Raw genomic sequence first — 27,522 nt, forward strand, 5'->3', positions numbered from 1 at the left:
AGATGAAGTAGGTTATCGCAGTAACTATTCGCTACAGAGCTACTGCTTGCCTTGGATCACCCGGAATTTGTGCCGCCGTGGACAACACCCGGAACCATCTCCAGTCGCGTCCAGGGAGCCAACTCCTTCACCACCTCCGCGTGAACCTTATTGTCGAGGTAAACTGAGAACTATTGGAGGTCCAACTCATTATTTCCCTCCGCGGTCAGACGCTGGCTCGTTGCCCCCAGATGTACCCACGCTCCCCTCAAGTCCAAATCAACAACAGGTTGATAAAGGTAAAGGTGTTGCTGGCCGGGCATCCGAGGCTGGTCCCTCCGTCGAGTGCACCCTGCCTCCACCAAGACCACTAGACATAGATCTGCCAAAAGTACCGACAAACCAGGGGAGTGACCCTCCAAGGCGAGCACCGTTGGGTTGGGCTACCATATTCGAAAATGATCAGATGTCGAGAGCTCCCATGGATTGGGTTACTGCGAAGGAGAAGGCCGGAAAGTTCATTCACCCTGCACAGAAACAAGCGATGGGATGGGAACTGGACGAATTCCAACACAACCCCGGTTCTCTGATGGAATCGATCAAGATTCTAGAGGAGATGAAAGTACGAAATGCCGCCCGTCTCTCTGAGGGCGTTGGTCTGTTACCACTAGAATATTTTCGGCCAACAAGGCCGATTGTTCAGGCTTCTCCGCAACGACCGGCAACAGCTGTGCAGTAAGTAAACCACCGGGACAAGCTCAATGTGTCTTGCTTTTCGCATTCAAATCGAGACAGATGGCATCCTGTCTTGACTCACACTGACTTTATATCCGTACTTTAGGCAATCCGCGATACCAACCTCTTCTCAACAGATATGGATGCCTGAACCGCTAAACATACCACAACCTTCTGCTCTGCAATCGCTGCCACATACGCCTAGTCCACTGCTACGTCAATTGCCTGGTCAGCGGCGCACTGCAGACGCAAGCGAAGTTGGGCTCATACCAAGTCCCTATGCACAGCGTTACAGGTCGCAAATACAATGTGATCCGCGATCCATCTCACAGTTACATCAGCGATCCATATTACCAACGAATGCTAATCCGCCCATTTTATGCGAACCAGTATTCGAACCTGCCCAACGTCCAGCAACGCGGACACCTCAGTCGCTTTCGCCACCGGCAACTGCCATTCTGCATAGAGCATCAGGGTCAACTGCTGGAGATTCGCGTGTCGATCCACCACAATGCGATTATGCATGGACAAGTCCTCGGCCTCGGTCTGGCACCTTCCCTCTGCCAATCACAAGAAGAGACCGTTTTCGTACTTCCTCCGTCCCACCTCCTCCACCATCGTCACGGTGCACATGTGAAGATGGCTGCGTCTGTTCAACTCGACTAACTGAACACCAAGTCATAGGGCTACGGGGTGGCCATGTAAACAGTCCCTGGTACAAGTCGCTTTTCAAGCAGGCACGCCGACCACGTGCTCCAAAGATCCAGATCTCGCCTCCCTCCCGGCAGTCCGCTCATCCCAGGCCAGAAAATGCGAACGCGGCGCCGGCTGAGCAGCAACTGGAGCTTCTGTTACCACAAGCTGCACGACGAGCGCGGCTCCCGACTGGGCTGCGAGTCCAGACAGATCTGAGTGAGTTCTCAAACACCTCGGATTCCTCCACGGCGATGTGGTCCCCTCCGTAGTGGGTGGAGGATATCAACGTCGACCGTGGGCTCATGACGGAGTTTCAGTGGATGGCGCCGGCTCTCGTCGAGAGGGATGGGTCCGGGGAAAATATACTCACAACGACGTACCGCTCCACTTATCTTTCTCCTTGGGATTTCGGATTCCACGACGCGAATGCCCTTTGGCAGTGTTATCTGTTCGGGAAGTCTGTCGGTCTTAGGCTTGCATAGCGGTTCGTGTGGTTGCCCTGTTTCTCTATTTCTTTCGTTTGAGTTTGCGGCGTGTTTTTGGCGAAGGTTGGGTTTGAACTGGGTTTGAGATACCCCTCTGTTATTGTTTTGATCTTTTTGTTATGGGAGACCGGGTAATAGCTGGCTGATAGTGGTAATTGCGCCGCATTAATGGGTTGGGTAATTTGTAATGACCATCAAAAACTGTACTTCTGCTCGCCTTGCTGTATGATATTGTCGAGGTGGCGTGTCTGCCTCGAGTCCAGATCATGTGCCCGTCAGTCTCACCGTAAATCTAAAGAGTGCCTCGTGTTTGTAGATGTGGAACGTCTGTGGTTGTGTGATGGTGAGACTTGGCAAGCCTTCTCGCGCGGTTCGACGCCCCGCCAAGACATGTCAGCTACAGTCACGACCCTGCCAAGCGACGTAAGATGTACACGAGCAGGCGCATTGATCTCTTAACATTTTGCTTACCTTGGACGAGTCTTGACTGAGATGCTGGGGCATGCACCGGCGGCGGGACATGCCGTTGCACCTACAACGGTGCCACAACGTGATGTCACGGTGAGTTTTCACATCGTTGACGCGAAGTACCAGTTCGTGTTCTGGAAGCCAGCGGCCGGATCTGGACTCGTGCCCGGAACGACGCTCCATTGGAGTAGGGTGAATTGACGAAGGATTAGTCGTGCCCAGGCTCTGCAGTGGAAGCGGTGCTTGGAGACAACGAGACGCCGGTTGACTACGGCGCCAAGGAGAGTAAGACGCTGCGGGGGGAGCTCGAGTGCACGGGGACTCTGGGGCGTGGGCTGGGGCGTATCAATGCTTCGACGTTGTGGAGATGTTGGAGAGCCTTGGCGTGAATGAGACCGACGTTGCGCCTGTCTGTGTACTGCCAGAGCATCAATGCGTATGCTCGTATACTCTGAGGATTTGGTCGATACAGGGGCGGTAGGTGCCGTCACGCGCGATAGGGCGGTGGAGGAGGATGATAGTATCAATGCTTCAACATGGTGGAGGTGGATACGGGCAATGTGATCGCTGCGTGTGTAGCGAGATGGTGGGAGGAAGTCTGGGGTGGGAAGAAGAGCGAGGCGGTGGAAATGAGTAGCAAAATGGGGATTGGAAGTGTGCGAGGAGAGGTATAAAGAGGCGGGTTGGAATGGAGGTAGAGACACCAGCAGCGAGAACGACACTTCACTTCAGTTCGACAACTCGGTGCACCTCGGATCCGCAGCACTTCACTTCCCCATCCGCAATCATCTACTCCGCACCCGTCTACTCCGCACCCACCACCAACCGCAACGATGAAGGCCGGTCTTGTCACCATGGGGATGGCTGTTCTCGCAGGCCTGGTGCATGCCAATTTCGACATCTACCAAGTCCAGGACAACCAGTCTTGGGACTCTCAGGCATCCTTCCAGTGGATGATGTTCGAGAACGACCCCGATTGTGGACAGGTCATGGACAGCCATGGTAACCATCCCTCTTCCCTCCTCCATCCCTCCAAGCACGCACTGACGGGTTGTGTGACCAAAACAGACATGTACCGCGTTCTGGACAGCGAAGATGTGTCCCACGACTCCGGCGTTGTCTGCGAGCCCCCGGACCAGTGCTACTACTGGAACAACCCCAGCAATGTGAACAGGCTGGAGATGAACTTTCTCGCCGCGGATCGCGCAAGGTTCCACTGGAGTAAGTCAAACCCTTGGTGTCTTCCCCTCTTACCCTGTTTCTCCGCATCCGGCAAGACGTACTGCATCCGACCAAGTGAACGTGTGCGGTACTGACGTTGGATCCGCTGACGCTGACACGCTTCCAGCAATCTATAAGAACAGGAACTGGGATATGATTGGCCTCGACGGGAACGTGTACGGGAACTGCATCCCCTTCCCCAACCACGATATCCAGTGCAGCAGGGGGCTGTGGAGTGTCGGGGGCAAGAGGATGTTTAGGTGCTTGACGCGGTTCACGGTGTATGACTTCATTGCGGCGAATGGGGGGAGGACTGTCGGATGAACGATTTCAGGGCAAGATGGGAGAGTAGCAGATGGGGGCGGGCCGGCTCCAAGGAGGAAGGGGGAGCGCGGCGAAGGAAAGGGCGGGAGGGTTTGAGATCCTTTGACTGCGAGGTGGTGTACTGGTGGGATACCCTTTTTTTTTTTTTCTTCTTCTCTTCTCTGCTCTATTACTCTACTCGACATTACAGGATTCCATCTTTATAGTTTATAGCTCCTTAATGTTACTTTCACGGCTTTTTTTTGATGGTTTAGCTCTCATTCGTCGTCTTGAAAATTTCTAACGGTCTGGGATTCGGGTTTTTTTTTTTTGGCTAGCCCAGGGGTTGCCCCCGCCCCCGTCTTCTCGTTTTCAAACCTATGTGAAGTGATCTTTGACTCGTTTTTAAGCCTATATAAAATAATTTTTCTTAATTTTGACATCAAATAATAAGAGATCCGGTCTTATGGTCTAGTGGTATGATTCTCGCTTAGGGATCACGTGATCAACACCTGAGCACATTTGCGAGAGGCCCCGCGTTCGAATCGCGGTAAGACCCGTTCTTTTTTGCGAAATCTTTTGCCTTGGATTCTAGACTCGTTTCCCACGACGTAGTCTTTTCTTTTGGTTCTGTAGTGGAAGGCAATCAAGTGAAGTAACAGGGGTATAGCATTGTGGTCCAGAGTATGAGGTTGTTAGTGAGACTATAGTCAAAACTCGTTCCATGCCTTGTGCAAATTTGGCGTCCGTCTTGTACTCCCGGGATAGAGTGCAGGAACAGGCATATCACGAGCTGTTCGACAACGAATACTGCGCTTCGGAATGCTTGCTCTTAGAGAAGCAGGGCCACGCCATGCCACACGGACGAACTGCATGTGATTTCATCCTTCTCCTGGCCATGCCAACTAATCAGCTATTCGGTCTATAATGCCATTTTCTAATCCAGATAGGAAATACACGACAAAACCTACAAACGCACTCATCACGCCACTCAAAAAGCTCTCACGTCAAATATCAACACAACACAACCACACAGTTCCACCCTCTACAACCTCGCTCTTACCCTCCCAACCGCAAGCAAATTCCTCTTGCTATCTCCCCCATGGTGAACCTGCACCGGAGCATCAAACACCGTGGCGCCCTCCTTCCTCTCTCTCTCCCTCGCCTCAACATACTCCCTCTCTCCAGACCCCACATACAGCTGTCGCGGCCGCCAGATCTTGACACCCGACGGCGTAAGCATCTGCTGCCGCCAATGCGCGAGCCACCCCACACACCGCGGCACGGCAAACAGCACGGGGTAAAAGTCGAGCGGGAAGCCCATCGCCTGGTAGATCAGGCCGGAGTAGAAGTCGACGTTGGGATACAAGTTCCGGGAACGCATGAAGTCGCTCTCGCGCGCGTACCGCGCGAGCTCCAGCGCCGTGTCGAGCAGCTTGTTGCGGCCGGTGACTTTGAACACGTCCTCGGCCAGCTGCCGGATCGCGGTGGAGCGGGGGTCCACGTTCTTGTACACGCGGTGCCCGAATCCGACGAGCACGCGCTTGCGGGCCTCGACGTCTTTCATGAAGGCGGGGACGTTTTCCGGGGAGCCGATCTCCATGAGCATGCGGATTGCGCTCTCCGAGGCGCCGCCGTGGGAGGGGCCGTAGAGCGCTGCGCACCCGGCCGCGACGACGGAGTAGGGGTCGACCAGCGAGGAGCCGACTTGCAGAACCGTGGCCGTGGAGCAGTTTACTTCGTGGTCGGCGTGGATGATGAAGAGGGCGTCGAGGGCTTTCTCGAGGACGGGGTGCGGCGTGTACGGCTTCCCGGCGTCGCTCAGCGTGTCCAGCAGGTGGAGAAAGTTGCCCGTGTAGGAGAGTCCCTGGGCGGGGCGATTGAACGGGCGGCCCTGGCGCATGCGGTACGAGGCTGCGGCGAGGGTGGGCGCTTTTCCGAGAATCCGCAGGATCTGCTTGTCGAGGACCTTGAGGCTCTCCATGTCGCCGCTCGCAGCAGCTGTGTATAGCTTCTGCCCGCGGAGCGAGGGGTTGGCTTCTGGAGCGAAGGCACCCAAGGCGGCAAAGCCCGCGGTCAGCATGCTCATGGGGTGGGAATCATAGCGGAAGCTCTTCAGCAGGCCCTCGATGTCTGTGTGCACGAATGTGTGCTGGCCGACTTCGCTCTGCCAATCTGCGTACTGCGGCTCCGTAGGCAACTCCCCGTAGATAAGCAAATACGCCGTCTCCAGAAAATTGCTCTTCTGAACCAGCTGTTCGATAGGGTACCCACGGTATCTCAGGATCCCCTCCAAACCATTAATGTACGTAATTTTGCTCTGGACGACCGCCGTGTTCATGTAGGCGGGGTCGTACACGCGGAGGCCCTGTTTGGTCTCATCTTCGGCAGTGTCCGTGGGCGAGGGCTCAGCTTTTATCTTCTTGATGTCGGTGGCCAGGACGGAGTTGTGCGTGATGGGCAGCTCGTAGGACTTTCCGGTGCGGTTGTCGACGACCGTGAGGGACTGCCGCGGAGTGTTTTTGTGGACGGCCATTATGGAGAAGGGGTCAAGAGCCGAGCCTGGGAGTGATGGCGCGCTGGTCGATCCGACAAGACTCAAAGCCGTGGGTGTCTATATAGAGACAGAATCACCGTGCCCACTGCTGTCGTCGACGTAAATCTGCGCTCTCGTCCTTGCTCTTACAGCTAAGCTCAAAACCGCCGGAAAATACGCGATACACCGTAGCCCTACACGACTTCTGAATCAAGACCTACGCAAAGATGAGATACAAAGGATATGCTCTGCGATGGAGCAAGGGAGAGATTTGTTGAGCATGTGGACAGAGATGAGACCACGTGACGTGAGGCTCCACCCAATGCCGAGGTCTGGTATCGCGCCGAGGAAGCCGCCCGATATATTGAACAGGTCGCATACCGGCCGCGCTTATCTCTACGGATGACCGGGCGCTGTGACCAAGGGCTCAACAAGTTTTCGAGGCTGCTAATCGGAAAGTCTGTTGGGTTCCACTTTTAGCCGGCGTGGATGTGGACATCTGGTGGAAAGGCGATCAAGGGCGTCTTGCAGCCTCCCGGGACTTCTTGTGTAGCGGTATGGCACATGTGCCTGCAGGCTATCAGCCATCCACCATTACGAACACAAAGACCACAGGCCCCTCTTCGCATGCGACAAACATCAAATCAACGAAACAACTTTGGACTTTTGAATTGAACATGGTGATACACAACGCAATACCTCTACCCAGCCATGCAAATTTCCCCCCTCGCACACAATCAACCTATTTTCACAGTGCTAACATCTAATCGACATTTATGAGCGCGACTTGTCCCCCGCAACCTTGGCCGTCTCCTCCTGCAGCTTCTTAATCGACTCGGGGCTCGTCTCCACCTCGCCGCGATCCGCCTTGACCTGCTCTCTGATTAGCATGTATATCAATCAAAGTCGGCAGCGCTTCTCAATGCGCCCAAGCCACAAGGAAGGTAGACGTACAATGCTCTCCGAGTCACTCGCAAGACTCTCCTCCCAGTGGCCCTTGCCCTCCTTCCGCTTCTGCTGCTGCTCCTCCTTGTGACTCTGCACCTCCGCAGCGCGACTCTCGTCGTCTGTACGTATGTTAGCGTGGCTGATCTATCCATTGAATCCGGAATCACATCACGGATTGCGCTTCTCTCCTAGCTGAGAGCGCAACAGAGGGACTGGGAGGCGGAACGCCCGGACGTACGGAGATGCGACTCCTTGCCCGCAGCGCGCATAGCAGAGGCGTGGAAGGGCGCGCGCTGAGCGAGAGCGAAGGGAGCGCGGCGCGCGGCTAGGGCTCGGAAAGCGGACATTTTCTTGCTTTGCGTCTTCTAAACTTCGGTGTTCGAAAGGTGGCTCGGAGGTTTTCGCGGGGCGGGAAGGACTCAGTATATTCGCCGGGGGATGTATGCGAGGGCTTTCTTGATTACTTTGCGGGATAAATTGCAATTGGAAGATGACTTTGTGATGGAGCTGGTGGAGGAAGGGAAAGGACGCAATGGGCACGCTCAATGGGTAGGTAGAACCGAGGTGTGGTGATGATGGAGCTTTGCGAGAATGACGTCAATGATGCTTTGGTGCGCCCAAGCTCCCGAGCGAGGTGAGCCATTCACAACGCGGCAATTGCAAGCATGGGATCGTCCGAGGTAGCGGCGAGTGATGGCACGAGGATTGCTAACTCGGGCACAGAAAATGGGTACAGGGTGGTGTACAGTGCGTTGGGAATGACGGTGGCATGGTGAACCACACGCCAGTAATAGATGCATACTTCGGCCACCGCTGGTCACTGCTGGTAAACACTAACCACCGACCTCATCTAGTCCACGCTGTGATTTGCAAACGCACCACCAGAACGTAGCCCCAAAAGCCCAATAGTCGGTAGAAACTAGACTACCCATGCCAGCAGACGTGTGCAACGAACGCACCGTAGCACCCCTTGGAGCGCCAGTAGACTCAACCACCTCCCACAACAAATCCCAATCCTGCCATGACGACAGCCTACTCAACCTCCGCTCTACCTCCACATGGCTACTCCACGCTCTCCACACGCCACAACGTCGCACCTACATACGCACATCCCACGCTTTCCAACGCCCGTCCAACGTCCCTCCGCCTTCCCCAAGTCCAACAGAAACCCTTCTTACCTCACCCGCCTGAGCCCCGTCAAACACGCACAGCCAGGTATTGTATTTCCCCAAGCGTATGTATTGAAAGAAATACAAACGCCAAGACGGTGCTCGCAGTGGTGGGTGTGGGCGAGTGCGACTGGCGCGCCACGAAACGAGCTGAAACCCCCCCTGCCTCTGCGACGAAACGAGTGCACACAGGGCGGGGTAGGGCGTCGCAAGCGCAGTCCGTACAGGACTGGCGCGGTGAGGGGTGTTTTGTTGTTGGTGATGGTGTTGTTGTTCGGCGCAGTGGTGAACTTGCTTGCCACGCAGACATGCAGGAGGGCAGTGTTGAACACGAAGAAGTTGCGATTCTCTAACCAATTCACTGCCCCCGCCTAGCTTCAACCGAAGACTGGACGAGGCGTGTAAAGTATGCCTGCTCCGCAAGAGCCAAAGTGCGCCGAAAACATCGCTCCCGACGCTCAACTAAAACTCCGCAGTGTATCGGCTCTTCATACAGAAAAGTGAAAGACGACAAGAGTGAAAGTAGGAAACAAGAAAACACCAACACGCGATTGACGTGAATCATCCCAGCCGTGTGCCTTGCCGTACAGTAGTATCAAGAGACAGACCAGACCCGCAAACATGTGGACATATGCACCAGACCTTGAGAACTTCGCCGACCCAAATGACCAGACCAGAAGCGACACCAACGCACCAGCACCGAACCACGCAACGCACGCACCGCACAATAACACCCAGCTTTCTCCGTGGTATTCCCAGCATAGCATCCGAAACCCACACATAGGAAATCTACCCGCCGTGAGCAGGAAGCGAAACGCTACAGAACACCTATATCTGTAACTCGAAATTTTTCTCTTTAAAAAGGGTAAAGTCTTTAGAAACCAAAAAAATGCGATCCAGAACACCGTGGTTATGTTAGTGCAATTCCGCCATAATGCGTAGCGCAGGAGACACAAAATGCCAGAAGCGCTCTATCCGAAATGATGCGTTTTCGCTAGTTGCAACGCCGTCGACCGTGCCGAGTGGTATACCCAATATGTCGAAGGAGATATCGTAGATTTGTACAAGGAGAGCCGATAGTATAGACGGGTGATCCTCCGGAGGATATCGGGAGAAGAGAATTAGATTCCAATGGGCAAGCTTGAGGGGCAAGCATGCGGGATTAGCCACTAGTCCAGCAACGAACGCACGGCGCAATGCACTCCGAATAATGCGTCTGGCCTCGTGCCAGCCGGGCCACTACCAGCGGCGGAACTGCTGCTGCATCTGTCGGTTTGGCGAGACAGACGGCGGTGGGCTAGCAACAGCACGCGTGGAGGGGTCGACGATGGGGATGGCATTGCGGGTGCGCTGAGCTAGTGGCTGGTGGAGCTTGGTTTGGGAAGAATTACTCGACTGGAAGGAAGCCGGGGTGTAGGGATTAGGCGCAGAAGATAGGACAAAGGACGGGGTGGGCTGGAGCTGGTGCTGCAGCGGCGACTGTTCGGGCGAGCCGCTCGACAGCGACGAGCGGTCGGAGCCAGAGGAGTGGATGGACTGGAGCTGTTCGTCCAGCGTCAGCGCGAGCTCGACCGATGACATAGGGTGGCGAAGATGGCCGACCGGAAGCGTCATGGCACTTACATCATCCTCGGTGAGCAGGTGGAACGGGCAGAAGAGCTCGTCGTCCTCGAGATCGAACGACCGTGCGGCCTCGAAGTCGCGGCGGAAGGCGAGCAGGGTCGGGGGCTCTACAACAAACTCTTTTGGGGTCCGCACTTGGCGGAACTGCTTGTTGTGCTGCGCCGCCGAGATCCGGGGCGCCCTCCGCGACCGGCCACCATGGTGGCTGTGGTTGTTGTGGGCGTTGAGGTGTGGTTGATGGTGTTGCGCTCCGTAGCTAAACATGGTTGCGATGGGAGAGGGTGCGTGGTGGACGAGCGATGAGGGCCGATTGTCGGTGAGGAGGGACGCTGAGAATGCCGCCCAAAACAAAGAAGGGGCGTCGGCTGGTCGGATGCAGCGGTAAGCAGCGGCGGTCGGCAGGCGGGTCGGGTTGCGAGAGGGATGCGAGCGCACACGTTGTAGGAGGAGTGCGGATGGAGAGCGAAGTCGGGCAGAGTGTGCAGAGAAGCGATGCGATATGGAGAGCTGAAAGGCGGCGGGCGAAAGAGGAGGGCAGGAGCGGCCGGACGCTCTTGCGCTTTTGTGGATGGGCGGCAGAGGGCAGCCATTGGGCAGGCCGGCGGTGGCAAGATGAGCGACCCACCATCCGCGCCATGCCACAGCGGGCTGGCTCGGCTGCACCTCGACCGCGGGCTGCCCTGAGCGCCGTGGCTAGGAACGCACGGAACGCACCACCAGCAGGACTCCGTGTCCACGCTGCTGCACTCTCCGCCGGCGCCTGTCCTCAGCGTGAGCGCACAGTGCGGACGACACCACGACCTAGCCTGCGCGGCGGCTGCGCTTCTGCCGCGAGCCCTCCACGACGCCGCGCCGCATCGGGAGAGCGCACGGCGAGCAGCGCAGCGGACGGACCCCTGCCAGCCTCGTGTCTCAAAGGAGGCGCAAGCTGCCAAACACTTCATGCAGGCCGCGAAGCTAGCAGGTTGTAGCGGCTGCTCGGCGTGCCAGGACGAGGGCGGGCATCGTGACCACACGATCGCCCTGACCGCCTCTCCCACGGCACGCCCTCAGTGGCCCGCTGCAGGGGCTCGCTCACGCGCAGAGCACCCCACCGACAGCGCATCCCACTGCCCTCGCATCAATCGACAGAGCGCTGCACCGCGACGCCCGCTCTGCTCGAGTCCGTCGCACATGTCCGGCCGCTCGGCTGCAGCGCTGCTCCGCGAGCGCTACCCGTAGCGCAGCAGTGCCTCGTTGGCTGGCTCTGGGGCTGCCGGCGTCCCTGGCGATTGCGCATCGTTCCTCGTTGCAGCAGGCACCCGACTGTTCTGGAATGCCGCGCTGCGCTGGCTGTTGCGCCGCTCCACTGGCCCATGAGGTCACGCAGCCGCTGCGGCCCCCAGTGGCGGGCGACAGATGGCGGGGCGAGGGCCCTCGACTTGCACCCGCCTGGCCTGCCGCTGTGGTTGGACGCAGTCAGCCCGCGCCTGGAGCCTTCGAGACGCTGCCGGCCTCTCCCCAGCCCTCTGTGCCCGTGGGTGCGCAACGACGCTGCGTGCGACCGCCCGGAACCTGCCACATGCCACACATGAGGGGCAGGAGAATGCAGGACACCAGCGCCCGCCCAATCGCGCAAGCGCCCTGCCTGCGCCATATTTAGCACCCCGATCGTGCGTCGGTGGTGCTCGCGCTCGCCAGTGTCCTCGGTCCTCCCGCTCTGCGAGCCACCACTGCCCCGGGCCAAGCTCGCGCGCATGGACCTTGGCAATCGCTTGTTGACCTGAGCCACCATGCATTGACGGCACCGTGGGGAACCCAAGGTGCTGATGTGCACGGAGGACAATGTGTCTTGTCTGGTCGATAGGCGATTTTGTTGAGCAGCGACATGCATGCCTGGCGCAGGCGGTGGTCAGCCGCGCTTAGCTCTGGTCGCCAGCGCCCCTCAGACTCCAGGGCTACCCCGGAGCATGTATACAGGAGACATTGCATGCAAGTCTCTTTGGAGGACTAAGAGAGATGGACATGCCTCGTATCGATCTCAAACGCCAAACGCCGACCATGTACCTACCTACTGCTGCGGGTATTTTGAGAATCAGGATTCTGGCAACGGGCTACATGTGGACACCCACGGTGGATTGTTAGCTTACAATTGCATATAGGTATTGTAGAGTGAGTTGGAACAGGGTCAGTTGCGCGCCAGAGTCCAGTTCTTATGTCGGCTACCGTATGAAAGAAGCCACACGACAACAATGAACCGCCCTCTGCAGTCCGAAGTCCCGCTCACCCACTCCATCCCCGGACCCGTCTTCCTGGATCCATGGACGATGGTAGCAGGGCGTACATCCCCCCTCAACCGCCAACCTTCCATATCTGCTTCCCTGCGGCATCCGTAATCGCAACCCAAGGCGCCCTGTTATAGAACGTCAACTCCGCACCCCTCCCGCTCGTCCCACTGTCATAGAACGGCCCATTCGCATCATACAGCACGAAATTCCCATCTGCGCCCCACGCAAGCAGACAGTCCTCCCCCTCCTCCCCACAAGCAGCAGACGACGTGCTCGTCGCCCACCGCGGCGTCCACGCTGCCCCTGTAGTATCGAGCCCAACGAGATTCCCATCGCCCTGAAACTGCACGTGGAAACCGCCGAGGTCGACGACCGTCGACTGCTGCGCTGTGACGAACAGGCTCTGCGGAGCGAAGGAGCGCTGTGAGGGGAGAGGGTGTGCCAAGCACAGCCAGTTGCTCCCGTTATTCGGGATGCGCACAAACTCTTCCTGGATGCTCGACGGGCCGCGGACACCCGGTGCATACACGATGAGCTGCTCGCTCGCAGCGAACGAGGCCTGCTGCTGCGCGCCGCAGCCCGACGCATCCGCTGTGTCGCTGCTCGGCGCATGCACTCCTCCCACGTCGTTCCCCTGTGCCGTCAAGCCCCCCTCCCACCCGTTCACCACCACACTGAACCCGATGGCGCCGCGGAAGACATTGTTGCTTACCGTCGTGGGCCCAAAGTTCGTGGGCTCGTAGTGCGGGTTCGACCAGATCTGGGACCCGATGCCGATGCCGAGGTTGAAGAACCCAGGTGCAACGCCCACGATGGTGTTGTCGGCGACGACCACGTTGGAGTAGTTGCCGCCGTAGGTAGGGTCCACCATGTTGATGGCGCCGAAGCCGAGGGCGGTGGAAGGAGAGGTGATGGTGTTGCGGAGGAAGTGGGAGCCCGGCGCGCCGAAGATTACGATGCCGCCGTCGGTGGGCGCGGTGATCTGTGTATCAGCCGGTCAGTACTGGAATGGAGCGAGTTTGCGGGTGACAGGCTGAGCTGGAAGGGGCTTACGGTGTTGTCTGTGACAGTGGACGTCACGCACTCGATGCTCATCCCATCAGCCCACAGCGCATTACCATCTGCATCGTGCCCCTCGTCACCACACGGCCCGACGGTGTTGAACGTGATATTCGCATTGCGGCACGGATTGTCTTCCTGCCCGGACCCGATGAAGTGCATGCAGCTCCAGCTCCTTGTGTTTTTAGCTACGACGTGAGAGACCGTCTGGTCTGTCGTCCCGCCACCCATTTCGAGCAGGGCGTCTGCACCCGGGCCCGTATAGAGTCCGGCATTGGGACGGTTGCCGTCGATCTGGACGTTCAGGACTTTGACACCGTCTTGCCAGTTGCCGCGGATGGCGGCTGAGACGGAGCTGCCGGGTAGGATGATGATGGTGGCTCTGGCGGTGTCTGTGGGGTAGCCTTGGGTGGAAATTTCCTGGCCGGGGGCGGTGAAGACGATGGAATCGGTGATGGAGATGGTAGACCCAGGACAGAGAGATACAATGGTGTTTGCGCCGCCTTGCTGTAGCAGCTGGTTGATGCTGTCTTGGTTACCGGTGCTTAAGCAAGCACTGTTGGCGAGGCTGACAAGACTAAGTGCAAAGCCTAATTTCATCATTGCTAGCGGCATGATTGACACGTAAGTAATGCCGTCCGAGGAATTGCGGGTGTTGGAGAAGCCATCTCTTTTTGATTCCGGGCGGAAGGCTCTCTTCCAGAGCTACATGCCTTCTGGTTGGACGCTGTGGCGTGGCAGATTGCTCAATATGGATCTAGGGCTCACCACTGTCCAACTATGGCGTTTGTTGTCTTCCACTTGAGGCCAAAGAGTCAGCTGGGAGTGACTTCGCTTGATCATTACTGACCTCAGCACTCCTTACTTGGGAATGAGAACCATTGGAATCGCTTACTGAGCAGGACAATTGTCTTCCTTCTCAGTGCATGACTCCATTTGAGCCTACAGTGGGTTGCCATGCTGGCCAGTCTAAAGTTTTGCCTCAATCTTGTAACGCCCGTGAAATTCTCGTTGTTGGATTGATGGAATGATGTGGTCGTGGCTCACCTATCCAGGTATGGTGTTGAGAACAGCATGCCAAGAGATGTAGGTTTTCTGCCTTGCCTCTCCACAAGTCGCCAAGTAGAGTGTTGCGTTTTGCTGAAGCCCTCGTATGCTGATGGCTGTTTCGCCTCTTACAAAGGCTGTTCATGTGACCCGAATTTTGTACTGATGCTGCTTCCGGGAGCGTGCGGTGCTGATGTTGTACCTGCTGCGCTAGCGAGCCTGAGCCCTGTCCCAGAACGCATTTGGTGGTCAGCCGCGCCTAACTTGTCAGCACCTAGTTGACTGCACAGCGGTGGCATGGCAACCCAGTATTGACGACAAGTGGGATCGGTGATTGTAGGCGTGCCATCAATAGGATATGGCGGTGTGTGTTCTCGATTTGTATTTTCGCGTCTATCCTCGTTTGTAATTGGGGGTATCGAGACACCGCGTAGAGCCAACATGAGGGTACTGAGTGTCCGGATGGTTAGGCCATGTTAGCGATCCTCGAGTCGCCCATGGTAGCGCTCAACTTGTGCGCAGGACATTGGAACCAGGGTCCAAGTCACAAATGGGTCCTCCGCTCCGACTTCTGTCTCGCAGTCCTCCGCTGCTTATTGAGCAGACCGCAGCACCGCATCCCCGTCAGATTTCATCATCGTGCGGCGGGCCCATTGCCCAAACCTCCGAAGCCCGAGCTTATCGGAACACGACCACAACTTGACATCACTTGTCCAGTCCTCTGGCCTTTACGAATTTCGCAATCTGATCCTTGCAGGTTTTCTCCGCGTATGAATCCCAGATTTCGTACAGCGATATGAGCTCTTGCGTGCACTCCACGACAGCCTCGATGTCGACGGTGCTTTCGGCCAGCCAGTCGACCAGCTTCTGGACTCGGTTTTGCATGCCTTGTCCTGTGCCGCCGCGAGCGTTGCCTAGTGCTTGCAGTGCACTCGCAACGCCTGCAGCGTGTACTTGGAGTCCTCCTTGGGTAGGCTTGAGGACAACCGCCAGGAACATTGCAGTAATGGCGATTACGTGAGGAGCATGTAGAAGCGGAAGGTCTGTCAGATAGTGGTCGTTGATGATTGACCATGCCAGTGAGTTTTCCTCCTGCGTGAGTTGGAATTGGCTTTGTAGTTCAGCTAGGCTGCGGTACGGGTGGTGAATGATGAGTTGAGAGTTCATTTCCGAGATCAAGGTGAATTCGCATTCGCCAATTTTAGAGATGTCGTTGAAGGAGGTATCTGTCTACTGGTTAGGTGGGAGCTGGTAAATCCAGAAGATCCATACCCCAACAGTGGCGAGCTTCTGCTAGCACCATCCTGATGTGCTGCGGACACTCCTCCATCTTGCACGCCAAGTATAGAGCTGTGGCCAGGACGAGTGCCGGGTTGGTCCGACGGATCTCTACTTTTACGTAGAAGCGTCGGACATAAACTTGTGCGGTTGCTAGTGCCTGTTGACGGATCCCCAGCGGTCGTGCCATTTTTGATAGTTCTATCACAACTTAGTTGAGCCTTTGAAAAGAGTATGCGGCCTACGATGATAGAAATATATGCTCAGATGCCGTCTGTCCGGCACGGGGTACATATTGACCACATTTCGTTCCGAGTCCTCCAGCCGTTTCCGCTCAAGAGCTAGCTGCGGCTTTGTAAAGGTCCAGAACTTCTTCTGTGTCGATTCCCAGTAGCTAGACGCCATGTTGTTGTGACTATGAATTAAGGTGCGAGTTGATGGTGCCTACGGCCCCCTATAACAAGGCTGCACTGAGAGTGGGCCAAGGTTGCGAAAAAAGTCGAATCAGTTTGAAGTTATTGTCACCGCTACCGATATGGGGAAGCACCGAGTCAGGATGAATGTTGCGGAATATCCCTTGAGGATTATCGAGGTATGTGGGTAAGCCCGAGGCGGGAGAAGCAGGTGATTCAGTATGCAAAAGAATGCACAAACGCAACGACGATATAGCGGCGCTATTGAACTGAAGCTGCAATGCGACGAACGAAACGAGCGGCGATTGACTAAGCTGCAAACGAGGCGGTGGTGATCGAGGTTGTTGGTGTTGAACATGGGCGCCCTAGCTCCGGGCTCCTTCCGAGGTGGGCACGCTTCCTTCCTAGCCGGATCCTCAAGCTCGACATCATAGCAGCACCCCGCCTGTATTCCATCCTCCACGACCTATGCGCGCAGCCTGGCCCTCGCTCCTTTGCCAGCCTGCCCTCGCCCGACCGAGCAGCACCTTCTACCGCGATTCGCAGCCCATAGCCATGATAGACCACAGATAACGGCACGATGGACACCGAGACCGCGAATGCACAGGATGCACGGGTGGACGCATTATGGGCGACGCTCGACACGCGGAATCAGGGGCAACTGGACCTCGCAGCGCTCAAAAAGGGCCTGCGGAAGCTGGACCACCGTATGCACCTGCCCTGCCTGCCCGAGCGAGCTTCGCTAACCGGCAGCAGCGCTGAAAAACGCGGATCAGATCCTGGCGGACGTGATGAAGTCGGTGGACACGAACGGCGACGGACGCATATCATATCATGGTTAGACACCGGAGCTGCATTGCTGTGGCCTATGCTGACTGTCTTGGTGAAGAGTTCCGCAGTTTTGTACAGGAGACAGAAAGGGAGCTCCTGGCGCTCTTCAAGAGCATCGACAGCGACCGCAATGGGAAGATATCTAGGGAAGAGCTCCAAGCCGCGTTCAGTCGCGCGGGGCTGGCCGTCCCAAATAGCAAGTTGGACGTATTTTTCTCCGAGGTCGACGCCAACAACGACGGGGCCATCACCTTCGAGGAATGGCGGTACGTCGTCACCGGTAGCGAGGCGCAACACCCACCCGCGCACTCAACGCGCCCTGGGTTGGGCCTTCACTTTCACCGCCCCGTTTTGAAGCGCATACGCTGACATCAATAGCGACTTTCTGTTGTTCATGCCGGTCGTCGCGCCAAATCTGCACCAGGTGATGAGCTATTACCAGGAAACCCACCACATCAACCCAGAAGGCGACGTCCTGCTCAGTGACGATACCATATACGGACTAGGTATACACTTTCTTCATTCTCTTTTTGGCTCCATCTTCCTCGTCGCAAGAACACCGCCCCTCTCGGCTGCTGCGTACGCCGAACCTTTCGACGCGCTCGACATGGCTGCGCCAGCCGGGGATGCCTTTACGGCTTCACAGACCCTCCCGCCACGTTACGATGTTGGAGGCCTCCATTCTCCTTCCGCCAGTGCGGAGCAGAAGGCGGTCGTTCAAAGTGTAGCATCTGTGCTGATTGGTTGTTTTCCTGATATAGAGTACTTCGTGGCGGGAGGGATCGCTGGAATCGGTAAGTTGTCCCTGAATGATGCATGCAATGCAAAAGCTTATCGTGCGCTTACTTGCAGTCTCGCGTACCTCGACCGCACCTCTCGATCGCCTCAAAGTCTACCTCATCGCGCAGACCAGCGTCACCAAAGAAGCTGTAGACGCTGCCAAGTCCGGCAATGTCGTCCGGGCGTTTATGAATGCATGGCGTCCCCTTGCTGGAGCTACGAAAGAGCTCTGGCAGGCTGGCGGCATGCGCAGTCTGTACGCGGGTAAGTTGTGTTCGAGCTGTGGTAATTGCTTTCCCTGACTTGCCACAGGCAACGGATTAAACGTCGTCAAGGTCATGCCAGAATCAGCCATCAAGTTTGGTGCCTACGAAGTATGTATGTCCATACACGTTGACTCTCGGCGATCTAACAGTCTTAGGCTGCAAAGCGTGCTTTTGCTACCCTCGAAGGCCACAACGACCCTGCTGTCATCCACTCATGGTCCAAGTTTGTGGCAGGTGGCATGGCAGGAATGGTCTCACAGTTCGCGGTATACCCTATTGATACCCTGAAATTCCGGATGCAGTGCGAGACCGTTTCCGGAGGGCTACACGGCAACCGTCTGATCATCGCTACGGCGAAGAAAATGTGGCGCCAAGGCGGAATTCCTGCTTACTATCGCGGTATTGGTATGGGTCTTGTCGGTATCTTCCCATACGCAGCATTGGACCTGGGAACCTTTGAATACCTCAAGCGCGCCATCACAGCTCGTAATGCCCGGAAACGCGGGTGCCACGAAGAAGACGCAGCACCGGGCGGCTTCATGACTGCGGCCATCGGAGGTTTCTCTGGAGCGTTTGGCGCCAGTATGGTTTACCCTATAAACCTCCTCCGCACACGATTACAAAGTCAAGGAACGGTCCTCCATCCTCGAACGTACACCGGCATCGTGGACGTTACGCGACAGACGATTAAGGGCGAAGGCATGAGAGGTTTGTTCAAGGGTCTCACGCCAAACCTGCTCAAGGTCGTTCCGGCTGTGTCCATTACATATGTCGTCTACGACAAGTCCAAGGCTGCACTGGGTCTGCATTGAGAGAATGCACGTTTCAAGGACATTGCCACCAAACAAACCAAATCATACAGTACAGGGCCACGATGCGGACACTCCACCTGGGTACAAGAACTGATGTTCGTACCTGAACTATCTCTGTCACGTTGTCTGGCATCCTCACGCGCATACACAATCCTACGGTTCACGAAACCTATCGCCCGAACCCTGACTGAGTCGGCCTCCCCCACCCTCGAAGCTTTTTCTTTGCATCCCCCAGAGATACCCTCACGGCCGTGCTCACCTCCCACGGTGGGGGTGCATGGACCGCCGATTCGCATTGCACGCACGTCGTTTAGCTGTATTCCGTTCGATTCAGTTTCATTGGTCTTTATTGCATGGGAGGTGGCGTGGAGCGCAGGCGTTTAGGTCACGATAGATCTAGTGAATTGAGTGCTGGGTTGGAATCGGGGAGAGGAAAGTAGCGAGGGAATTAGGTGACGGGTACGATAGGTAGTGAGTGTATTATGGCATCGCATGGAACGGAATGGAACAGTAAAGCAACAATAAAGACAAGGGCGCAAATCTGGAGTTGTGCACCGATGGCAATGTTGTGGTTTGAGACAAAGGGACAATGGCTCAGATTCGCAGTACGTAAAGCAAGAAGAGACCTCCAGGGGACCGAAGTCAACCAGCCAGGCCAAGCCCATGTACACCGAACGCCGTCTATGCATGCATCCATTTCCATATCCAACATCGCACACCCCGTCCTCTGTCTATATCCCCCCGCAACCAATTTCCCCCACCGCCCACCCAACTCGATTATTTCGTAATGACAATCAACAGCACCAGCACCACAATCAGCACGACAATGACGCTCAAACTCCAGTTCTCCTTTGCCTTGCGGCCGAATCGATCCAGGCGCCCCCTCGCCCGCCGGAACTGCGCCGCATGGCGGTCCACGCCCTCCTCGACGTCGTCGAGCAGCATGACCTGCCCGTCGAGCTCGTCGCCGATCTGCATGGAGAGCTCGCGCTGACGGCCGATGGAGGCGCCGAGCTGGTCGAGCTGTGCGTCTTGCTCGTCGATGACACGGGCGTGGTACTCGTGGATTTGCTGGTTGCTTAGGGCGTCGTGGTTTGGTCCATCAGTGGGGGAGGGGTCGTCGCGGTAGGGAAAGAGGGAGGCGCGGTTGGGGTCGTCATCGTCGGCGGCGGCGGCGTCGTCGCGGAAGCGCACGGATTTTGACTTGGCGCGGGACGCCGAGGTGGAGCGTGCGGGTTTTGAGGTTGCGGCGGCGAAGTCGGAGGCTAGGCTGGGGTCGTTGGGTGTGAGGGTTGTGGTGGAAGGGTCCGAGGTGGAGGTGGAGGGTGTGAATTGCGCTGTCAGGTCGGCGAGTTGGGCACGTAGGCGGGGGAGCTGGGAGGATATGGATCTGCGAGGCACCGTGTCAGACTGGATCACATTGGATTGGGGGAGGGGACGGGAACGCACTCATCAGACACATCGTGGATCTGAGATTCGAGGGCTTCGATGCCGGAGCGGAGTTGCTCCAGCGACCGCGAGATCTGGCCGTCCTGCGAGCTGGGGGAGAGGTTGAGGGAGATTGCGCGCTGGCGCTCGAGGAGGGAGAGCTTGATGTGGTCGGCGAGGAGGAAGAGCTGCGGCGGGTTCGTGGTCGACATGGCGCTGGGAGGGGGGATGGCTGAGGTGCGCAGGCAGCGGGTGCGAGGGCGGGCTGGAGTTGGAGCGGGCGGAGGCAATGCGGAGCCGAATGCGGGTGCCCGAACGCGGGATCGAAGCGCAACTCGCGATGGGCGGCAGGTGGAGGGCTTGGAGCAGCGTTGTTGCTGCAGTGCACAGGGCCGAGCATGCGCGAATGGCGAGGGCTCCACTGTGACGCGCGCCCGGCGCCTCTTGCAAGGTCCCGTCCCGTGGCGTGCGGTGCCCCAGCCTCGGCGCCCGGACTGTCCCGCGGGCACGCTGGAATGGGGGACAGTGACCTGTGTGTCCACATGCGTGTCTCGCTTCTGCGCAACCACACGACGAGAGGCATGGACGCCTGTGCATTCCTTGCTGACCGTCACACACCGCCTCCCGCTTCTTATATGACTGTCTGAGCCCTCGCCCGCAGACACCTGCTGGATGCGAGGGCAGCCCACCACCCCCGCGCCGACCGACCGTACATGCCACGGCTTGACCGCCTCAGCCTCGCCCAGCGCTGATATCGTGCGGCTCGCGGCTGCTTGTTTGCTGGTGCCCTCCACTGCTGGGCTGCGCTGAACACGGCCCAGCCTCGTTGCCAGCATGTCGTCGCCCGCGCCCATCCCCCCGCCCAACGACCGGCGCAGCAGCCGGGCGTCGTCGGCGGGCGTGGACGCGGCAGACGGCCTCGTCCCGGTCGGTGGCCCTCCCAGCAGCCCCTCGCCCCTCCAAATCCGCGCATCAAACTCATTGAACTCGAAGAACCGCCGCGCGCCTCTCGCGAAGCAGCCCCCCGACCTGCACCTCGTCGAGTACGTCCACGAGCCCGACAGCAACCTCGTGTGCCTCATCTGCCACACGCCCTTCGACCGCCCCGTCCAGCTCTTCTGCGGCCACTTCTTCTGCAAAGATTGCCTCGAGCATGCCTGGCGAGCCCAGCACGACGGCCGCACGACGTGCCCCACGTGCCGCAGCAGGGCCGACCCGGACAAGGACCTACGCCCCGTGCCCAAGATCGTCGAGACGATGCTGGACGAGCTGCTCGTCAAGTGCCCGAATGCAAAGGCCGGCTGCGCCTGGGCCGAGCAGCGCGTCAATCTGTACGACCACGTCATGCTGTACTGCGAGTACACGCTGGTCGAATGCGCCCAGCACGACTGCCGCCTGCACATCTCGCAGAGGGACTTCCACAAGGGCTGCCTGCACTACACTGTGCGCTGCAACGACTGCCACACGTCCATGATGAAGAAGGACCTCGAGGTACATGCCGTGGTTGTGATGCTTCGCGGACGCTTGTTGACATGGCTATAGGACCACCAGAGGACTGCTTGCGCCAACCGCTCCACCAACTGTCCCCACTGCGACACCAGCCTCCTGCGGCTCGATCTTGATGCGCACATCCAAGATGCCTGCGGCAAGGTCATCACCCCGTGCCAGGGCGCCGTAGTCGGCTGCACCTTCACCGCCGAGCGCGCGCAGACCATCCTCCACGAGAAGTCGTGCCCAATGGCCACCATGGCCCCTCACTTCCGCGACCAGCAAACCCGCATCGAGCGCAACGAGGCCCGCCTCGAGCCCCTGACCCGCAAAGTCAGCATCCTAGAAGACGGCCTCTCCAACATCACAAACATGCTCTACCCAGCCAACGACTCCTCCACCACATTCCCCGTGACCAACCCCCTCGATCCCAACATCTCCTACTCCTTCCCACCCAACAACCTAGTCCCTACCCCAGACTTCCGCCTCCCACCCGCCTCCTTCCCGCCCGTGCCCCAAAACGAATCGCACCCCAGCCAGCCCCCCTTCGACTCACAAGTGCACCACCTCCTCACCCTCCACGAGTCCCTCCGCGACGAAGTCAACCGCATCGCCAACGCGCTGACCGAGCTTGACGGCCGCACAAACATGATGGTCATCAACGAGAGCCAGCGCACCAAAGACGAGATGCTGCACACCAACGCCGCCATCAACGGCATGCGCATGCAGCTGCACTGGCTGATGAGCGCGACGCTGCAGCAGCGCAACTCGGCGCGGACGTCGGCGGCGAGCAGCACTGCGGGGAGCAGTAGTACGGGGGGCGCGGCGCAGGGCGCGGGTGCGAGGCCGGGCCCGAGTGGCGGGTTTCCGAATGGGCCGCTGAGGAGGCTGAGCGACTCGACGAGGCAGGATACGAAGCTCTAGAACAGAAGCGGACTGCTAGTTATGCAACCTGAAAAGTTTTTTAGGCGTTTAGGAGGGTACAGTACGGTAGGGTATTGGAGATTTAGGTTCCGTTGACCACCAGGGCAGGCGTTCATGGTAGACGGATGGGATGGGATGAGCAGTTTGACGATAGGAATACCCCATTGCTATGAGCGTGTGATTAAAAATAGAGAAAGATTTCGAGTTCTGCAGTTTTTCTTCCATAGCCAACTCCCTGAGCGCAGTAAGACGCGGTCTCGTGGCGCGTTGTCGGTGGTCAGCTATGGATCAACTATTCAGCAGCGACAACTACATCCATCTCCGAATATGATGAAACGAGAGAAATAAGAACGGAGATTTCAAGTTGCAAGACTAGTATAGATCGCGAGTAGAGAGGTGCAAAAGATCGCACAGCCGTCCTGTCAAAGAGACTAAAAACCCGAATGTGATTGGTCGACGCCTAGTCTACAACGAACATCCTGTCCTTCAATCTCCCGATTCCTATGCGCATTTCCAGCACAATACTTCTCTGCCTGTCTACCACTTCTTCACGGAGTGCGAGGACTGCGAAGTCGTATGGGATGGAAGCGCCAAGGACTGCTGACAACGCGATCTATTGGTGATTACAAAAGCCTGCGTCTGCCAAGACAGCTGTCTACCAGCCAACCCAGAACGGGCGATGGTAAGAGTTCTTGGTGCAGGCCTTTGTGCTCAAATGCCTCCATACTGCCAAGAGTAGGCGGGGCGGAACGCCCTTTTCTTTAGCGCGCAGGGTATACGAAGAGCTTGGCGTGCAGAGGGATGAAGGTGAGGGAAGCATCTGGGACAGTGTGCTTACGTATAGTCGTTGTACAAACGTAAGCTAAGTCGAGTGGAGAACGTTGCTTGTAGGCCAGGGGGGATGGTATAAAAGCCGCAGTTGAACGACTCAAAGGGCATCACAGGATTCTGAATTGCTTCCCATCGGTCCCAACCATTTCAATCAACAACATATCCGGATTACACGTCCACAATGCCAGCCTTCACAGTAGCTGTCGCTGGCGGCACCGGTGGAATTGGTCGCGCTCTTGTTAATGGGCTTGTACAGCAAGGAAAGCATAAAGTCTTGATCTTGAGCCGGAAGGTATGTGGCACCTCACTTTCCTTCCCGGAAGTATCCACAACCTGAACCCATCACAGTCATCTACCCTGGAAGTCGACTCCGCCTCCATCTCCACCATAGCAACAGACTACACCTCCATACCCAGCATGATATCCACCCTCCAAGAACACAAAATCGACGTCGTCATATCCGCCCTCATCCTCTCCTCCCCCGAAAACAGCCAGGCCCAACTCAACCTCATCACGGCGGCCACGCAATCCGGAACAGTCACCAGCTTCCTCCCCAGCGAATACGGCATCCACTACACCCCTGAAACCCTCTCCTTCCACCCCGCTGCCCGCTACTGGCTCGACGCCGCCGCCGCCCTGCGCGCCTCCGCCCTGCGCTTCACGCGCGTCGTCTTCGGCTGGACACTCGACCACTACGGCATCCCGCGTGTGCACAGCTACATGAAGCCGTTCAAGTACGTGCTCGACTTTGACGCGAGGCGCGCCGCGGTGCCGGGGGATGGCACGCAGAAGGTGAGTTTCCTGCACACGACGGATTTGGCGCGCTATGTGGCTGCGCTGTTGGAGGACGAGGGGGAGTGGCCCGAGGTCAGCGCGTTCGTGGGGGGTGTGGCCAGCTGGGGGGAGTTTGTGCGGATCGCGGAGCGCGTGACTGGTATGTTCCGTCCCGAGCTCGTGTTCTTCTCGTCGTTGCTATATTCTGGAGAGGCGGGCTGACGCGGCACAGGCGCGAAGTGGGATGTCACGTATGACTCTGTCGAGGTCCTGGAGAAAGGGGAGGCGACGATGTTGCCGCAGCCGCCGGGCGCGCCGACCGAAGAGGATTATCCCGGCATGCGCGAGATGGTTAGTGAGTTTGGGCTTATGGCTGTCAGGGGTGTGTTGGATGTCAGTGATGCTGGGATCAGGAATGGAGCGTTTCCGCATATCAAGCCTATGAGTGTGGAGGAGGTTGTGGAGAAGGCTTGGGGGAGGGATGCGGGGGCTTAGTTGGGTGTTCATGATGGTGCAGTTGGTGACTGCGTGAATGTTAGCTACAATGCGTGTTCTCTGCACTGACTGGGTTGCATCAAATTATTTTTGTTAAACAAAGAGTTTCGAATGAAGTTCCGATCATTCTTTTCGATTGATGATTAATCGGTCACATATTGGCAAGACCTGTGCTCGCTAGCGCATGGCTTTTACGGGCACGCGAAGGCACTCAAGTCAACTGGAAGAAAGCCGTGACTGGGCGTCTATGTCACATCAAATGGCAGAAGAAAAAAGGGGTGGACTTTGGTATCGCGGACTTCAACTCCAGTGAAGCCACACTGCGGTACACCCGACGTGCTGCATGCGATCCCTCACCGGCGGCCTCCAAGCCTTGAAGCCCGGAATACAGGGCATTCTGGGAACTCAAAGCGCCGTTCCAGTTGGTTCTAAGCGCGAGAAAAATCGCGGGATAAAGGCATGATACGATGCTGAGGCGTACCTGAAAGCAGTGTGCATCTACAGACGAATGTTCACGATATATGTTTCATGCTCCCAACTTCTGTCAACCTCATGTGCTGTTCATAATCACCTCGAATTTCTTGAAACATGTAGTTCATGTTTCATGTTTCGCGGGGAGAAAGGCTGCGGAGTGTGGTGTCTCGCGCGACATCAGTGTATCGCCCGACACGGACCTTGGCGGGACTTTATCCTGAGATACGCGACGTCCGCATACCAGCAACATGGCAGTATAAGCCTTGGCATATACCTCGATTCGTTGCATGTTCTACTGGACGTTGTTGTTCCGCCCGGGATATAGCGTCGTAAGATTTCAATGCGGAAGTTGCAGCTTCGTCGACGAGAAATCCAAGCCCTAATAGCCTCGCGGTGGCGGCGCAGCTATTCCGGGTCATTTCCGTTTGAATTCTTTTTGGAGTGACTATATATATTGCTTGGTGAGGTGTCTTTGCAGAGTCAGTATCTTTGTTCATCTCTCCCAGTTGAGAGTCCTTTTGGTCTGCTTTCAGTTCTGTCACTCTTTTGGAAAACTGTCACCTCCATCGATTTTGATTACCAACTTTGTCATTCGTTTCTTGCATCCATACAATTGTTAATAGTTGACCACACCTGCTATATCATTGCTTTCGAGTTTTGTTGTTTCCAATGAAGCTCCTGAACACCCTCCTCGGTCTCTCGACCGCGTTCGTCACCGGTGTCGCCGCCATTGGCGACTGTGACAGCGGCCCGTTCGCAGCACTCATGGCTGTCGGTGACAAGCACGACGCCAGCCAATACGATGTCGAAATCTGCGAAACGCAATGGACCTACGGTACTGTTGTTCGTGGTGTCGAAGTCTGGGGCAGCAAGGACCGTATCAGCGGAATCTCCTTGACGTACTCCAACCAGGACCACAGCCATCTCATCGGAGCACGCGCAGGAGACTACCACCAGAAACTGGACTGGGATCCCTTTACTGTCCAGGTGTCGCGGACTGTGCTCTGGTCTGACCGGGATGCTACGCAGCTTGGTGGCTTGCGCATCGAGCTATCCAATGGTGAAAGCCTCGAAATGAAGATCGACAAACTCAGTGGCAAGACATTCAGTCCGGACGTCGGCAGTGGTATCATGCTGGGTGGGTGGGGACGAGCAGACGACCACATCACAGCCTGGGGCTGGATGTTCCTCGAAGACAAAGTCGACAAGATCCAGATCGGAGACTTCAGATGGGACCAGGACCAGGAAGAATTTGCCAAATCGCAAGCGTGTGTACACTTAATCTCGCCTACCCATCAGAAAGTACTGACTATTGTACAGAGGAATCAAGAGAGCCGTAAAGGCGTCCCAAGGCCAGTACAACTCAGCCTCCAACGCCACCACCATCGCTTTCGACATCACCGACACCGTCGCCAACTCGTACTCCTACAGCCAGAGCGTTCATTACAACTTCGGCATGGGCTATTCCCTTGAAATCAGCGGCCAGGTCGCGGGCGTCGGTCCCAAATCCAGCTTCAGCGTCTCCTTCGAGGTCGGCCAGGACTTTAGGAAGGAATGGACCGAGACCCAGTCCACGACGCTCACCTTCAAGGTCTCGCAGCCCGCTCTGCCAGGAAAGACCACCATGTGCATTGGCTACGTCGAGTATGGCGAATTCGACATGGGCTACGATGCGAATGTGCACATCACGCTGAAGAACGGGAAGACGTTCGACTTTAGGGAGAGGGGTGAGAGGAAGCAGACTATGTTTGGCCAAGCGCAGACGGCGTGTGCGGATGAGGATGGGGATCATACCGGGGAGAGCGCCGAGGACTTTGTCAATCGGCATCGGCCGGCGACTACGAAGAGGGAGAGCAGGAAGAGGGAGAGTAGGTTTATTTCTCGCCTGCCTGCTGCTTAGATGTTGCAGTAGGGCAAATAACCTTGAGAAGGATCTTTGCGGATGCGACTAAGGAGGTAGGCTGTAGGGTATGCATCTGTGAGCTATATTGGTGGAAATTACTCTGCGATGCTTTCGAAGATATGCAGATGATATATCGCACAGGAAAAACTAGGTTGATTCTGATGTAGTGTAGATATCCGTTCTGGACCACAATTACATCCTTTGAATTCGCAGCAGACCCTCAAAGTGCCCTACAGGAAACATTGACGCGCCCTCGATCTCTTGGTCCAAGATACTGACCGGTCCGACA

The 27,522-nt window shown here is 56.9% G+C and overlaps 13 protein-coding genes and 1 non-coding gene across 14 annotated transcripts; 7 read left to right on the plus strand and 7 right to left on the minus strand.

Moving 5' to 3' along the window:
- Positions 1-306: 306 nt before the first annotated feature.
- CC84DRAFT_181681 (uncharacterized protein) lies at positions 307-1,871 on the plus strand. The gene is made up of 2 exons (XM_018185487.1): positions 307-714; positions 821-1,871. The coding sequence occupies exons 1-2, from the start codon at positions 446-448 to the stop codon at positions 1,677-1,679; spliced, it is 1,128 nt and encodes a 375-aa protein (XP_018043511.1). The 5' UTR covers positions 307-445; the 3' UTR covers positions 1,680-1,871.
- A 1,842-nt stretch (positions 1,872-3,713) lies between these two features.
- CC84DRAFT_1079851 (uncharacterized protein) lies at positions 3,714-3,908 on the plus strand (the record flags this gene model as incomplete). The annotated part of the gene is made up of 1 exon (XM_018173863.1): positions 3,714-3,908. A coding segment is annotated over one exon (195 nt), but the record flags the coding sequence as incomplete, so codon positions are not given.
- A 439-nt stretch (positions 3,909-4,347) lies between these two features.
- Positions 4,348-4,446, plus strand: CC84DRAFT_t6. The gene has a single exon. It is a non-coding gene; the product is annotated as a tRNA-Pro (tRNA).
- Positions 4,447-4,847: 401 nt separating this feature from the next.
- On the minus strand, positions 4,848-6,532 carry CC84DRAFT_183567 (peroxysomal citrate synthase). Its single transcript, XM_018185492.1, has one exon. The coding sequence runs from the start codon at positions 6,421-6,423 to the stop codon at positions 4,933-4,935; it is 1,491 nt and encodes a 496-aa protein (XP_018043513.1). The 5' UTR covers positions 6,424-6,532; the 3' UTR covers positions 4,848-4,932.
- A 615-nt stretch (positions 6,533-7,147) lies between these two features.
- On the minus strand, positions 7,148-7,815 carry CC84DRAFT_183663 (uncharacterized protein). The gene is made up of 3 exons (XM_018185493.1): positions 7,610-7,815; positions 7,378-7,490; positions 7,148-7,296 (listed from the first exon to the last, which is right to left on the minus strand). Exons 1-3 carry the CDS (start codon positions 7,716-7,718, stop codon positions 7,198-7,200), a joined length of 321 nt encoding a protein of 106 aa, XP_018043514.1. The 5' UTR covers positions 7,719-7,815; the 3' UTR covers positions 7,148-7,197.
- A 452-nt stretch (positions 7,816-8,267) lies between these two features.
- Positions 8,268-9,190, plus strand: CC84DRAFT_183811 (uncharacterized protein). The gene is made up of 2 exons (XM_018185494.1): positions 8,268-9,124; positions 9,181-9,190. The coding sequence occupies exon 1, from the start codon at positions 8,393-8,395 to the stop codon at positions 8,891-8,893; it is 501 nt and encodes a 166-aa protein (XP_018043515.1). The 5' UTR covers positions 8,268-8,392; the 3' UTR covers positions 8,894-9,124; positions 9,181-9,190.
- Positions 9,191-9,779: 589 nt separating this feature from the next.
- CC84DRAFT_1183594 (uncharacterized protein) lies at positions 9,780-10,427 on the minus strand (the record flags this gene model as incomplete). The annotated part of the gene is made up of 2 exons (XM_018180697.1): positions 9,780-10,082; positions 10,164-10,427. 2 exons carry the CDS (start codon positions 10,425-10,427, stop codon positions 9,780-9,782), a joined length of 567 nt encoding a protein of 188 aa, XP_018043516.1.
- A 699-nt stretch (positions 10,428-11,126) lies between these two features.
- Positions 11,127-12,302, minus strand: CC84DRAFT_184283 (uncharacterized protein). The gene has a single exon (XM_018185495.1). The coding sequence runs from the start codon at positions 12,034-12,036 to the stop codon at positions 11,284-11,286; it is 753 nt and encodes a 250-aa protein (XP_018043517.1). The 5' UTR covers positions 12,037-12,302; the 3' UTR covers positions 11,127-11,283.
- A 198-nt stretch (positions 12,303-12,500) lies between these two features.
- On the minus strand, positions 12,501-14,047 carry CC84DRAFT_1074449 (uncharacterized protein; the record flags this gene model as incomplete). Its single annotated transcript, XM_018173699.1, has 2 exons — positions 12,501-13,412; positions 13,484-14,047. Coding segments are annotated over 2 exons (1,476 nt in total), but the record flags the coding sequence as incomplete, so codon positions are not given.
- A 1,194-nt stretch (positions 14,048-15,241) lies between these two features.
- Positions 15,242-16,571, minus strand: CC84DRAFT_1136511 (C/H/G cyclin; the record flags this gene model as incomplete). Its single annotated transcript, XM_018176104.1, has 3 exons — positions 16,060-16,571; positions 15,809-16,015; positions 15,242-15,762 (listed from the first exon to the last, which is right to left on the minus strand). Exons 1-3 carry the CDS (start codon positions 16,217-16,219, stop codon positions 15,242-15,244), a joined length of 888 nt encoding a protein of 295 aa, XP_018043519.1. The 5' UTR covers positions 16,220-16,571.
- Positions 16,572-16,807: 236 nt separating this feature from the next.
- CC84DRAFT_1079001 (calcium dependent mitochondrial carrier protein-like protein) lies at positions 16,808-18,916 on the plus strand (the record flags this gene model as incomplete). The annotated part of the gene is made up of 7 exons (XM_018173819.1): positions 16,808-16,934; positions 16,984-17,064; positions 17,117-17,324; positions 17,437-17,852; positions 17,911-18,102; positions 18,151-18,212; positions 18,260-18,916. 7 exons carry the CDS (start codon positions 16,808-16,810, stop codon positions 18,914-18,916), a joined length of 1,743 nt encoding a protein of 580 aa, XP_018043520.1.
- Positions 18,917-19,486: 570 nt separating this feature from the next.
- Positions 19,487-20,740, minus strand: CC84DRAFT_1110259 (uncharacterized protein). The gene is made up of 2 exons (XM_018175244.1): positions 20,366-20,740; positions 19,487-20,306 (listed from the first exon to the last, which is right to left on the minus strand). Exons 1-2 carry the CDS (start codon positions 20,554-20,556, stop codon positions 19,694-19,696), a joined length of 804 nt encoding a protein of 267 aa, XP_018043521.1. The 5' UTR covers positions 20,557-20,740; the 3' UTR covers positions 19,487-19,693.
- Positions 20,741-23,768: 3,028 nt separating this feature from the next.
- CC84DRAFT_1077686 (NAD(P)-binding protein) lies at positions 23,769-24,856 on the plus strand (the record flags this gene model as incomplete). Its single annotated transcript, XM_018173766.1, has 3 exons — positions 23,769-23,879; positions 23,936-24,521; positions 24,594-24,856. The coding sequence occupies 3 exons, from the start codon at positions 23,769-23,771 to the stop codon at positions 24,854-24,856; spliced, it is 960 nt and encodes a 319-aa protein (XP_018043522.1).
- A 1,212-nt stretch (positions 24,857-26,068) lies between these two features.
- On the plus strand, positions 26,069-27,420 carry CC84DRAFT_1160367 (uncharacterized protein). The gene is made up of 2 exons (XM_018177481.1): positions 26,069-26,598; positions 26,651-27,420. The coding sequence occupies exons 1-2, from the start codon at positions 26,096-26,098 to the stop codon at positions 27,228-27,230; spliced, it is 1,083 nt and encodes a 360-aa protein (XP_018043523.1). The 5' UTR covers positions 26,069-26,095; the 3' UTR covers positions 27,231-27,420.
- Positions 27,421-27,522: the final 102 nt, after the last annotated feature.

Source organism: Paraphaeosphaeria sporulosa (assembly GCF_001642045.1).
Source record: "Paraphaeosphaeria sporulosa strain AP3s5-JAC2a unplaced genomic scaffold CC84scaffold_1, whole genome shotgun sequence".
Taxonomy (NCBI): domain Eukaryota; kingdom Fungi; phylum Ascomycota; class Dothideomycetes; order Pleosporales; family Didymosphaeriaceae; genus Paraphaeosphaeria; species Paraphaeosphaeria sporulosa.